This window comes from Kogia breviceps, chromosome 11, assembly GCF_026419965.1.
Source record: "Kogia breviceps isolate mKogBre1 chromosome 11, mKogBre1 haplotype 1, whole genome shotgun sequence".
NCBI lineage: Eukaryota > Metazoa > Chordata > Mammalia > Artiodactyla > Physeteridae > Kogia > Kogia breviceps.
The window spans coordinates 96016025-96029278 of NC_081320.1; the positions used below are offsets into that span (position 1 = coordinate 96016025).

Below are 13254 nucleotides of genomic sequence, written 5' to 3' on the forward strand. Positions count from 1 at the left end.
CCCCTGGCTTTCCCGTCCTCATTTCTGGCTGCTAGTGGTGCAAAGTGGTCACTAAGTCCTGAGGTCTCCTCGTGGATCTGCAGAAAGGCGAAGTAAATACATGAAAAAGCCATTTGTAATTGCTTCACTGTAACCAAGCATAAGACGTACCTAGTCCCGTTGCCTCAGAACACTAGGTGAGCGGGGCCCCGCCAAACCCAAGAGGCGAGGGCCACAGAGGCCAGCAGATGCTGGCAGGGATGGCGGGGGCACTTGGGCTAGATCCGTGGGTGAGAGGGCGGCCCAGCTGACCGCCCTCATTCCTTCTTTGTTCCTTGTCACCAAAGCTCCGGTCACCCAGAGGACAAGGAGCAAAGGGTCGTAGCGCTTCTGGAGAGCCCCAATTACCCGGACGGGCAGTTACCCGCGCACTGCCTTCCCTCCTGAACTTCCTCCCAGTGCCCTGGAAACCCACCCCACACCCTCGACCTCACCAGCACAGCTCTACCCGCTCACTACAGGGAGGTCCGCAGCCTTCTCAAAGGGCGACGGTCACCAGTCTCACAGCCCAGGCAACACGTATGCCAGGAGATGGCATTCCAGCTCCCAGATGCAGCTGCTAGACCATCACTTTGCTACCTGGACACAGAACCCGCCTCTGCCACCCTCCAATCTGGACGTTCCACTGCATGCATCACCGGGTTGCTCTTGAAGATCATCCTTCTCCTGAACAAGGACCCCGTCTTTTGAGCTCTCCTCCCCTGAGCAGCCTGTGAGCTCCTTGCAGGCGGCGGTCTGCATCTGTCTTGCTCACTCACGGATCCCCAGTGCATGGCGGATAATAAGCACCCCATCAGTACTGGCTGAACGAATGCTCCTCGCCCCCTCATCCAGCCTCCACGCCCTGGACCCCCTTCTCAGCCCACTCCCCTCTTGGTTTCAGGGTTTGCACATTCTTCCAGATCCTTCCAGTCCTTTCCCTGCCAGCCCTCCCTCCAGGTCAGTTTAAGTGAACACCTCCTCATCCTGCTCAGAACGTGCTTTCCAGGAACGGCGGGCTGGCTCTCCGCTCCTTCCTCCTCCAGGCCGCCCCCCTGCTGCCCCCTCCTCGACGCCTCAGTAGAGGAGCCTCCTTCCCCTCCGGACCCCCTGATGGGGAGCCCTCCACCTGCACCCTCCATGCTGAGAATACTGCAGCCACCACCCTCCCCTTTAACATGGCACCATTGCAGCTCTATTTACAATAGCCAGGACATGGAAGCAACCTAAGTGTCCATCAGCAGACGAATGGATAAAGAAGATGTGGCACATACATACAATGGAATATTACTCAGCCGTAAAAAGAAATGAAACTGAGTTATTTGTAGTGAGGTGGATGGACCTGGATTCTGTTATTCATACAGAGTGAAGTTAAGTCAGAAGGAAAAAAACAAATACCGTATGCTAACACACATATATGGAATCAAAAAAAAAAAAAAAAAAGGTCATGAAGAACCTAGGGGTAAGATGGGAATAAAGACACAGACCTACTAAAGCATGGCCTTGAGGACACGGAGAGGGGGAAGGGTAAGCTGGGACAAAGTGAGAGAGTGGCATGGACATATATACACTACCAACGTAGGGTGGATAGCTAGTGGGAAGCAGCCGCATAGCACAGGGAGATCAGCTCGGTGCTCTGTGACCACCTAGAGGGGTGGGATAGGGAGGGTGGGAGGGAGAGAGACGTGGGAGGGAGAGAGACGCAAGAGGGAGGGGATATGGGGACATGTGTATACGTATAGCTGATTCACTTTGTTATACAGCAGAAACTAACACACCATTGTAAAGCAATTATACTCCAATAAAGATGTGAAAAAATAAAAATTCTACATGTCCAGAACTAAAAAATTTTTTAAAACGGCACCATCATGCCCTGTTTTAAAATAAAAATTCCCTCAACTGCCTCCCGCTCTCACCCCACATCCGAGAGCACCCAATGTCCTATGTCACCCAAGCATCCTTCAGCCACTCCACTCGAGCTGCCCACACCAATGACCTCCCAGCGGCCCCATCCCAGAGACAGCTGAAGCCTTAACCTTCTGTTCCCTGACTCACCCATCTCTCCCTCCTCCGGCCTCTGACATCCACACAGGCTCCTTTGCTTCCACTCCTTAAATGCTGGTACACGCCCTCTACGCGACTCTCTGTACGTGAACCCATCCACACACATCAGTCATCACTGGTGCTGCCCCACTATCCATTCCGCACTAGACCTCTCCCAAGACCCAGACGAATGACCCAGCTACCGGCGCCTCCAGTCTCACCATGGTCCCACCACTCAGCCAGGGCCCGTCTCCGTTCTCACCTTGGGTGATTTAAGCCCCGGATTCACTTCACCCTGAGAATGAACCAGCACTTCCGCAGCTGACGGCTGGTCCACCTCTCTTTGATTTGATTCAGGCCAAACGCGGGGCACCTCCTCTTTGTCTGACTCCGGGCTGGGTGACGGGCAGACAGGTCAAGTCACCCCAGCCCCCCCGCTCCAGCTCTCAAGGTAGGGAAAACGGACAAAACCAGCTCTGAGAAAAGACACAGCGACAAGTGCGAACCGGGGGAAAAGACCTACGGCGGGCTCGGAGGGTCAAGAAACAGGAGAACTTGACCCGTCTGCTCTAATCACCTTGTTGGTTTAACATCTATTTTCTTAGCTGACGCTCTCTCCGTACGATGGAATATGGAAAAGCCATTAATGGAAAAGCCATTAAGAAGGAGCGAGTATCTCTACGCATACTGATAGGACTATAATGCAAAGCGGGTGAAAAAAGCAAGTTGCAGAACATTAAGTATAAATGATGACATTTGGGGGGTGAGAAGAGTGTTGAAACCATTAACCGGGAGATCTACGGGCAGTGGGGCTGCGAGGAACTTCCTTTCCACGGTACATATTTCTGAACTTGAATTTTTTTTTTTTACAGTGTTCATGTATTACAACTATTCAGGAGAAATAAAAAGTACAGTTTTTGAAAATGTCATACATTTGAGAGTTCTTCTGAAAGGAATTATTTTTGCGTATACTCAGTTCTACCGAGCTTAAACAAGATATTAGGGACGTGCCTCTCCACCTCTCCCTTGAGCAAAACGGGCATCCTGTGAGCATGGGCAGGCTTAGCCACACTGGGCCTGAGAACCCCCGATTTTCAAGGTGAGCAGGGACAGACTGGGGCCCGTCTACACTGTCGAGGCTGGAACACTCCGGGTTATCTCGCGGGTGCCCTCAGCCCAGCGCCACAATCCTTGCCGTTACAGGGGTCTGAGACGGTTGAGAGGGTGAGGAACCACCGTGAGACCCGGTCTGTATTGGGACAAAACCACACCGGCAGCCACGTGGAGGATGAACTGGAGGCAGGGGCCCAAGCAACAGCTGGGCAGGAGACGGCGGAAGAGAAAGCAAAGGCAGGATGGAGGGCTGTCAGGGGTGCGTGAGGTGCAGGGAGGTGGGGAGGGACCAGAGGATGAGAGAGCGGAGGTGTCCAAGCGGGCCCTGAAGTCTGGGGAAGGACCTGAGGCCACTGGTAGAAACGGGGGTCGGGAGGAGAGGATCGGGAGGGGAGAGGAGTCAGGAACCCAGTGAAGCCGGTCGCGAAGTGAACGGTAGCAGAGACCTAGGAAGCCTGGGCAGGAGAGAGAGAGCAGGGCAGTCGGCCTGGCGGAAGGGGCCCAGCAAGGCCACCCCAGAGGGGCCGAGGGGCACTGGAGCCTGCAGACCAGAGCGGGCCAAGCTTCGGGAGAAGGGGGCAGCGGCCGTGAGCAGTGCTACCAAGACACGCCCCCCCCCCCCCCCCATAGTTCAGGACACGGGATATGTTCAAACACAGCAGAAAGCAGGCTTCAACAAATATTTCCTGTTTGATTCCATTTTTGTAAAAATTATGCATATCTGCGGAATCTAAAAAGAAATGATACAAATGAACCTATTTACAAAACAGAAACAGACTCACAGACTTAGAGGATGAATTTATGGCTCCCAGGGGCATGAAGGGTGGGAGGAAGGGACAGTTATAGGGAATTTGGGATTGACGTGTACACACGGCTCTATTTTAAAGGGATAAGCAACAAGGACCGACTGTACAGCACAGGGAACTCTGCTCGATGCTCCGTGGCAGCCTGGAAGGGAGGGGCGTTTGGGGGAGAATGGATACATGCGTATGTACGGCTGGCTGTGCGCCTGAAACTATCATCACAACACTGTTAATCGGCTATAGTCCAATATAAAATAAAAAGTTTAAAAAACCTATGCATATCTGCAAATTTAAACAAACCAACCCCCAAAATCTGAAGGATGCTAGTACACCAGCATGTTAGCAGTGTTTCCTCTTGGTGCTTTTTATTCACTCTTTGGGATTACCGATAGTTTCTACAAAATAGTGAACCTATTTTGCATCTGTTTAAAAAAAAAAAAGGTAAAATAAGTTTAGCTGTTGTTGGTTCGGTTTGGGTTGGGTTTTACTTTTTGTGCTGCCTTGAGGGTTAGGCCTCGAAGGTCAAGGATGGAGACGCTCGGTGCTGGTGCTTCTTCCAGGAGCCACTGGCCCCTGGTGGGCCGCACAGAGGGGGTGGGCGCAGCAGGACACCAGCCCCATGACTGACAGGAAAGGGACAGAGCACCGGACAGCGGGGGCCCTCAGGTCTGAGGGAAGGTTTATTTGACTGAGGAAACCCTAAGGCTGTTGCCAAGAGCCAGGAGTTGCAGAGGAAGAGGGCAGGAAAGCCAGGGCGTGTCCCAGAGGAGGCCGGAGGGGCCAGAAGGGGGGGTGGCAGAGCCCAGGTGGCCCCAGAGCCGGCTACGCCCGACCTCCCACCGCCGGACAGCCCGGGGCGGGCATCTCGTCCACGCACCTGAGCACAGACTCCACAAACACTCTCAGTGCCTTGATGTGGATCCAGGCAATAAAGGCTTCGCTGAAGTTCACCTTGAGCCATCGCAGCAGCGGGCCCTGCAGGGACAGGAGTGCGGTGACCCCTCCCGGCCACTCGACCCGACGCCCGGCCGACAAAGGACGTGGGTTTTAACAGAGCAAGCCCCGAGCCGAGAAGAAACGCCCAGGGGCCAACAGAAGCAGCGAGTCGGTCGGACGAGGCCAGGGTGAGGCCCAGGCCCACGTTCTCCAGGGCACCTGGCGCTGGGGCAGCTCAGTGGGGCTGCCACTCGCCACACGCGTGGCGCCATCACCCACCGGGCCGCGGGCAGCCCCTGACCTCGGGGCTTCCAGCAGGCAGCCGGCAGGCTACTGGCTGACACTGCGCCGCCAAGGAGCCCCCCTTCTCGAAGGCTCCACCCCAAGTCCCGGCATCATCCACCAGCCGCCACTTCCAGGGGGTCCCTCACAGCCCCACTGCACGTGGCCACAGCCGCTATCGCTAATGCTGGTATGGCTGGTCCTCCTCGGGTGCTCACAAAGGTCAGAGGTGGCTCAGGGGTGGGCACCCGGGGGAAGAGAGCTGAGCTGCCCGACCACCATCCCCCAGCCAGGACCTGCCCCATCACCAGCTCCAGCCACCGCCAGCCAGGACAAAGGCACCCTGGCCAGCAAAAGCACCAATCATTCCTGGGGGCGGGGCGGGGCGGGGGGGGGGGGGCAGCTCCCAAGAGACCCTGCAGATTAGGAGGAAGGCATGATTCTGGAATCCTTGAATTTAAGACCTCAAAAGCCATAGTAGATAACAGGAAACGCAAGGATTTGTTTTCTCCAAAGATGCCTGCACGGGCGAGGACATGCGAGCCGGGGAACCCCAGGGCTCCCCGGGGTGGGGGGGGTTGCTTACCTCACCCTCGCCCTCACTCTCTCTCTCTCTGCCGTTCTGCCCCGCAGCGGGCCTATCGGGGTTCCCTAGCGGGGTTACCTTAACCTTGTGGTCCGGGAAGGTGGATGATCCCTTTTTAAGAGCAACACAGGAAGTTTGCTAAAGGCACAGAAATGATTTATTAATCTTTCAGCAAACATGCATCACAAACAGACAGAAATCATTCTCACGGCCTGAAAAGCACCTGAAGGAGGGCTCAGGCATGCCGGCCCACCCTCGGGACTTGCGTGCTGGTTGGACTGGAGGTGTGCCGGTGCTGTTGGCACGCCCCCTCCAGGGCGGGGGTGTTAAAGTCCTGGGGTTCCATATTCCAGGGGCAGAGCCCACAGCCCCTCCCCCGGCCTGGGCTCAGCCAGGAGCTGGCCCTCCCTGGAACGTCTGTGCGACCAGCTCCGCCTTCCGGGCTGTCTGGGCTGAGTCAGGGTGTCTCTCCCAAGTCCAGCTCACAGTAGCCTCCTTGGCCGTCAGGACGCGCTTAAGCATGTTACATGCAGAAAACCGGTCAGGCGTGTGCTGTTAGGACACATGCGACCCTTTATCATCCTCTGCAGACGGGCGCGAAGAGCGGGAAAATCCCATCCTGTGCTCTCAAGGGGAACTGACACCCAGGACCTAGGTAACAAAAGGACGGACGCAGGGTGCTGGTCCTATGCACCTCCAGAAAGGCTAAAGGGGGAAAGAGGTTCTTAAGAAGCCGGGCTAGGGCTGACCCCAGCTGACCCCTGCTCGCTGGCGCCCAGCAAGAGCTCCGCTTCCCCTCCACGGAGACCGGGCAGGGCTCCCCGGGGCAGCCAGGGCGCGGAAGTCTACACCACACGAAAAGCTGCCAGCGAGCAACCTGAGACAGAGGCGCGGGCGTTGGACTCGGGTGCGTCACCTGGATGCCCAGGGGGTCTGTGCCAGCGCGCGGGTGGGTGCCAAAGGCTCGCCCCTGGTCACCTGTGAAAGGTGCCACCGTCTAGGTCCCTCCAGAGACACCGTGGGGGGCTCGGACCAGGACTAAAGCAAGCAGGGAAAGGGCTCAGCTAAAGAGAGGGCTGGAACCTTCTTGGGATGTTAGGGTTCCGGGCGAGCTCAGGTGAAGGAGGAAACCCTTTGGATCTCAGCTCTTGCTGCGGAGCTTCCTTCCTGCCTGGTGAGTTGGGTCCGAGGCCGGGGGCATAGGGCTCCAGCTCAGTCCTTAGCCTCAGGAAGGGCCCGGAGCCTCGGCCCAAGCCCGACAGACGGTGGATCTAGGAAGTGTGTGTTCCCTTGGCGTGCACACACATGTCCACACATGTACGTGTGTGTGTGTGTGTGTGTGTGTGTGTGCGCGCGCGCACGCGCGCGCACGTGCCTTTCTCCTCGGGGAGAGAAGGGCTGAAATCCCTCAGAGGCAGTTTTCTATGATCAGTTCCCATTTCCTCCTCAGAGGGGGATGGGTCCATCCAGTGGGGCTCTGGGGACCCCATTTCCGGGGCCCCGTGGCTGGTTCTCACTCCTGATGGGGCCAGGTGTCTGCAGTCCCTGTGCAAAGGCCACGGACCCAGAGAGGTCAGGCGGGATGCACAGAGTCCCCCAGCCCGAGGCACACGCACAGCCCCACGGGAGGCACTGGCTCTTCACCCGAACACACACTCACAGCTTCATGTTTACACACCGACTTTCCTCACCCCTCCCTTCCTCTCTACTCTGGAGGCTGAACTGGAAGTTTCTCTGAGAACCCTCCCTGGGGGGACTGTAGGGCAGGGGACCTGAAAACATCCCCCCCGGCTCGGCCCCGCTCTGAGCTGGAGAATGCTGGGTCCCGAAGGTGCCCGTCGTACAGAGAGACCTTCTCAAGGCTACCCCGTTCACATTTCAAAAATGAAAACCTGTTCTTCTCTCTCTCGAGCCCAGCTGCCCTCACCCATGAGAAGGTTCTGAGTGGCAGTGGTTGCAAGTCTCTAGGATAAGCACCCACTCTTTGCTAAAAGCCTCGGGGAGGTCAATACAGGTGCTGGTGACGGGGATGTCACAGCGCCTGGACATCACACGGAGCAGGGCTTCGGGGGACGGCTGGCTGCACTCTCCAAGGCGGCGGCCCTGCCACTCTCAGCACAGGCGCTCCCGTCCGCCCGGAGCCCTGACAGCTTGCTGGACCCCAGGTGGCCAGGTGGGGTCCTCTCCCAGGGCCAGTGCTCGTCCACCTCTCAGAGCCTCCCTTTCTCCTCCGCAGAACGGAGCCAAGAGTTCCTTCCCGGATGGCAGTGCCGGGCTCGGTGAGATCTCCTACAGCAGGGCTCACGGCTCATGTGCCACCTCCAGGTTCCCGGTGCTTGCCACCCTCCCCCAGACCCTGTCTGGCAGCCCCAGGGGTGCGCACCGGGCAAGTAGGGACGTCGGACGGGGATGCTGGGGCGAGGCGGGGCCCCTCTGCTCCAGGCCTCGGGTGCGCGGGCACCACCCGACGCCTTCAAGAAAACCCTCCAGGCCTGCATCATAGACTCACGTATTGTTGCTTCTTATCCGACAGCAACCTGGTCATCTCTTCCCTCTCCCTTTTAATTTCTTTTTCGTCATAGTAAAATTCCCGGACAATGAACCTTAAAACAAGCAAAGGAGAGGCTTTCGCTAAGAAGCCTCCAGTCAGAGCAGAGACCCCCCTCCAGTGGAGACAAACCAAACCCGGAGAGACCCACCGAGGCCCGCCCTTACTTATTCTCTTTGGCCTTGGTTTTGAAATCGTCAATCACTTTCCGAAACAGAGTCACGGTGAAGAGGCCGCCCTCGTTGTCCTCAGCTATCAACCTGTGGGAGGGAGGCGTTCGTTCACGGGACTCACCACCGGGCCCCGGAGCTGGGCCGAAAGAGCCTGTCCTCTCCCGGCGGGGCGGGGCGCTGCACAGGGAGCCTGGTGGCCCCGGCGGCAGCGAGGGTGGAGGAACCGAGGGTGTCCCTTCCTAGTGCCTCACTCCTGGCTGCGTGGTGTCAGCTGCCGGCGCCTTCCCGGCGTCTCCAGGCCCTCCCACTCACCCTCCGGGCTAGGGCTCCAGGGGTGACCTAAACGCCGGAGACCTGCTCGGATCTGGGGCGGGCTCCGGGTCACGAACTAGCCGAGAGCAAGCTGCACGCAGGTCTTAGTCACGTGGTGTGCCGAGCGGGGCGCGCCAGCTCTCGCGCGCTGTGGTTGTAACGAAGCGGAGGGCAAAGTTCCAGACGGTGGGAACCATCCCACAATGGGCATTTCACGTCCAACGTCACAATGTTCTAATTAGACACGGTCTCCCTGGCACACCTTGACGTAGGACCACTGCGGTTGCTGTTCTCAATATGGGGGTCACTGGGGCCCGTGGTCTGAGGGTCCCGCTGGCCAGATGACCTGACAATGGGAGCCCTTGGGCCCAAGCAGGGTCTCGGGTCACTTTTCCTGCTTCTCCGAGCCCCCACCCATAGGGGCTGACCCAGGTTCCAGAAACCTTTCCACAGTAATCTCAGCAGACTCTCAGGTGCCCGCTGACAGTGGAGGGCCTGGGGGTTCTGGTCCGAGAAGTCAAGCCACCTCCTGAAGCAGCCTGTCCTGGCAGGAGGTCCCAGCACTTGGCCATGGAGAGCCAGCACTGGAGAGCAGGGAACGCTCCTGCCAAGCAGGCCGGCGTCGAGGGCCAGCTCGTCTGCCGGCCTGTACGCCCTCCTCCTCCTGCTGCCCTTGGCTCACTCCTCCAGCCTCCCCTGGTGACCTCAGGCTGTGACTGTCCTGCGCCCTGCACCCTTCCGTTTAGCCCCTGATTGCTCTCTCCCGTGAGTCTGTGACCCTGGGAGAGCCAGCAGGCGCCCCAGGCCAGAGGCCTCTGGGCTGGGATGGGAGTGGGCAGGGCTGCCCAAGACTCATTGAGAAATCATTTAGGGCTTCCCTGGTGGCGCAGTGGTTGAGAATCCACCTGCCGATGCCGGGGACGTGGGTTCGTGCCCCGGTCCGGGAAGATCCCACATGCCGCGGAGCGGCTGGGCCCGTGAGCCGTGGCCGCTGAGCCTGTGCCTCCAGAGCCTGTGCTCCGCAGCGGGAGAGGCCAAAACAGTGAGAGGCCCGCGTACCGCAAAAAAAAAAGAGAGAGAAATCATTTAAAGTGCAAGCTATTTCTGGCACGGGAAAAGGTACAGAGAATAAATACCCATGTATCCCCCGCCCAGCTTGAGACATAAACAATTTTCATACAATAGAAGCCCCGCAGGCCCTCCCCAGCCTCATTCTAACCCCACCCCAGGCCACCGCTGTGCTGAGCTTGGCGTTCCTCATCCTCAAACACCCATAATGCCGTGCACCTGCATTTCCCAAGTCACATACAGTTTAGTTTTGCCCCTTTTTAGATTTTAAATAAATGGCTTCATGCCGTGTGTCCCCTTCTGCAACTTGCTTTCAGCTTAACATCACAGAGTGAGATTTATCCTTGCTCATGCCCGTAACGCTAAACTGTTGATTTTCCCGGCTGTGTGGTATGCATGGTTCAGATATGTTCCTCTATTCCTTCTGCTGTCACTTTTCCAGCCCTCACTGGCCACTCCTGCTCTGACCCCAGCAGGCCACACGTCGAGACTTTTCCTCCCCCGCCCGTGCTCTGCGGCCATCACAGCCAGGCTCTTACTTGACCCTCAGGTGGGGAAGAATCCAGGCCAAGCTGAGAATGCAGAGCAGAGCGCACGGCGCAGGCCCTGCATGCCCTGAGGGCCGGAAGGTAGTCAGGGAGGGCTTCCCAGAGGAGGGGGCAAGGAAGCAGGGTTCTGAAAGATGGAGGGAGTCTGGCATGTGGCTGGGTGTGTGGCTGTGAAGGCACAAGTGTGGAGGGCTGAAGGCCCTTGTGCCCTTGGGGCATGTTTGGTGGCTAGGTGCCCCAGAGCACCCACACATGCCCTCCCCCCACCCCAGGCCCTGGGGACAAGCTGAGGTCTCACTTACTTCGTTGACCGTGGGACCACCATGTCCGAGAGGGATTCGTAGGTTTTTTGCCATTGTGCATAGCTTGGTCTGTGAGAGTACAGAATCGTTCAGTGATTTTTTGTAGAAAAGATGGTGGGGTGTCCTGAGAGTCCAGGAAGCTGCACGCCCCTTTCCCTGAGGGCCTGAGAGGAGCAGGGCTAGGGGCCAGACAGCACCCCAAACATCCCCTGAGGCCCTGCCGTGGGCTTTGGGATCCCTGTCCCCAGCCCCATCCGGGGCTTAGCCTCCCCATGAGGCCCCAGGCACCATGGAGCGGCCGTGAGAAGGGCTCAGAGGAGATTCCGGCTGCGAGCTCTGACGCTGGCCCTGTGTGAGCTTGGGCAGACCAGCTGACCTCTCCGGCCGCAGGACAAGGGAACAGTAACAGCCCCCGCCCGACCCCAGGCGCGTGGTGAGGGAAATGAGCTCCTGTGCGCCAGTGGCATCGGGCACACAGCAGACGCCCAAGAAATGACCGCTTCAGTCACTATTACCGCCACAAGCACCGTCACCCGCTCCCCTGACCACCCCACAGCTGCCATTTAGGGCTCCAGGATCCGGCCTTGGGGGACTCCCACTTCGTCTCTGTTGGGCAGGACGAGTTTCCTTCTGTGATCACCAACCCAGATGGAGACCCCAAACCACTCGCCTTCCTGGTCCACTTACTTGGGAACAATGACCAGAAGTGTGATCAGATACTCGGAATCCAACACGAAGTCTTCTTTGCTCACAATGTCGCTCAGTGTCCGAGTGAAGAGGTTTCCCCTGAACCCACGTGGGACAAGGGGGCTGTGATCAGCAGAAAAGCACACAGAGGCCTCCCTGGGCCTGTGGGATGCACAGACCCCCAGCACCCCCACGACACACAGGTGTTGGGACAGCAGGGGACAGGAAGGCTCAGGACGCTTCCTGGGGAGGGGTGGGGGCCCTGGGCTAAGTGTCCCCCGGCTCTGTGTCTGGGCGCCCAGAACCGCTGTGCCTGGCAGGACCCCAGGTCCTATCACCAGTCACCCGAGCTGAATCCAACACCTCGGTCAGCTGTGCCGTCCCGGAGCAAGCCACCGGCTGTTGGGAGGGGATCGCTGGTGACAGGCAGCTTATGTTACCCCAGTGGAACACAGCGGTCGGCTCACGCCACCACCTGGGCCACTCCGGGCAGAGACGGGCCCAGAAGAGGCTCCGTTTCACTTTACACACCTCACAGGTCCAGCAGCCAGGGGACATTCACCTGAAATAGCTTTGTTCGTGTGTCCAGTGGAACCTGTCTCATCAAGGTCATGGTATTTTTAGCACAGGGATCAAGGCTATCGTGTCAGCAAATGGGCCAAAACACAACTACTGAGACGGTCTGTAGCATCAGCACGCAGGCCAGGAGGTTAAATACCCAAGTGCACATTGCTTCCCGAGGAAAGAGTTCTCGAGCCCTTAGTCGAGGCCGAAGCTTTAGGTAAAAAGCCATCCCACAGGGCTCTCCAGACTGCCCCGCCCGGAACCCACACGCCCTCTTCCCCATGCTGGCCAGCCATCACTGATAAGGCCCTTAGGGTCCCTCTCCAAAGGCACCCTGCAGTGCCCGTCTGTACAGGACTCCTTAGGGTATCACACCTGCACCCCCTGCACAAAGCAGACTTTCCACAAATATTTGTTGAGTGAATAACTGTGAGCTCTCCAAGTGCAGAAATGATATTTTATTCTGCTTTGTATCTTTAGGGCCTGGCATAAGGCCTGAGTATAGTAGGTACTTAATAAACATTGATCCAAAGAAGAAAAAGAGAAACATCAGAGGGAGATAGAGACTGTCTGACCCTCTTCAGCCTCCCCTCCTTCACTCCGTGTATGTTCAATCAACCACTGTTACTGTTGGCCCTCCCTGCCCAGCACGTAACTCCTGAAGAGGCAGGAGTACCTCTGTGTCCGTCTGTCTGGCCGGCTGGCTGGCTGGCTGCCTCTCTCAGACACTGACACCCAGCTCACCCAGTGATCTGAAAGGCCCGTGCAGGAGCCCGGCTTGGACGCTGCCCCGGCCAGGCCCTCCGAATACTCACGTGCATTTCTTCTCCAGGTTCTCCAGATTTGTCTTCAGAGTGTTGTAGGCGGCCGTTCGGGACTTCAGGTCCATCTCAATCTGTGCCAGTTGCTATTTGGAAAAGCAAAAGAGTTTAAAGAGTTGGCTGGACTTTTCAAAATCGCTGCAGATCGCTCCTGGTGCACTTCAGGAGAACTCTGCACCCTGCGCTCTTGCCGGGATGCCTTACGTTTTTCTCCCCTCTGCTCTCCCAGACCTTCCAGCATTTGACCCTACCGTGAGCTCACCCCGGGGAGGCAGGGAAGGGATTAACGTCCCCACTTTGCCGACAGGGGGCTCGAGATATAAATGGCTTTTCTAGGATCACTCAGCAAGATGAGTCTTGTCCCGATCTCAAGCCCATCTCGGACTCTCAGGGCCCCCAGGGCCCCAATGCCACGTGCTTTCAGGCTCTGCTAGAGGTCAGCTCGGGCTG

General features: G+C 57.7%; 1 protein-coding gene across 5 annotated transcripts in view; it reads right to left on the bottom strand.

Annotated features, from left to right (window-relative positions):
• ATP6V1C2 (ATPase H+ transporting V1 subunit C2) overlaps positions 1-13254 on the bottom strand; it is a 67261-nt gene that overhangs the window by 1434 nt on the left and 52573 nt on the right. For 3 of the 5 annotated variants that reach the window (XM_067008152.1, XM_059078406.2, XM_067008151.1), the window contains 6 exons: positions 12799-12890; positions 11420-11518; positions 10733-10801; positions 8497-8589; positions 8291-8384; positions 4855-4952 (listed from right to left, as the gene is read on the bottom strand). In XM_067008152.1, the coding sequence (XP_066864253.1) occupies positions 4855-4952; positions 8291-8384; positions 8497-8589; positions 10733-10801; positions 11420-11518; positions 12799-12890 (545 nt within the window). Of the gene's footprint in view, positions 1-4854; positions 4953-5781; positions 5920-8290; positions 8385-8496; positions 8590-10732; positions 10802-11419; positions 11519-12798; positions 12891-13254 lie in introns of all 5 variants that reach the window. The other 2 variants (XM_059078407.2, XM_067008150.1) reach the window with 1 other exon arrangement.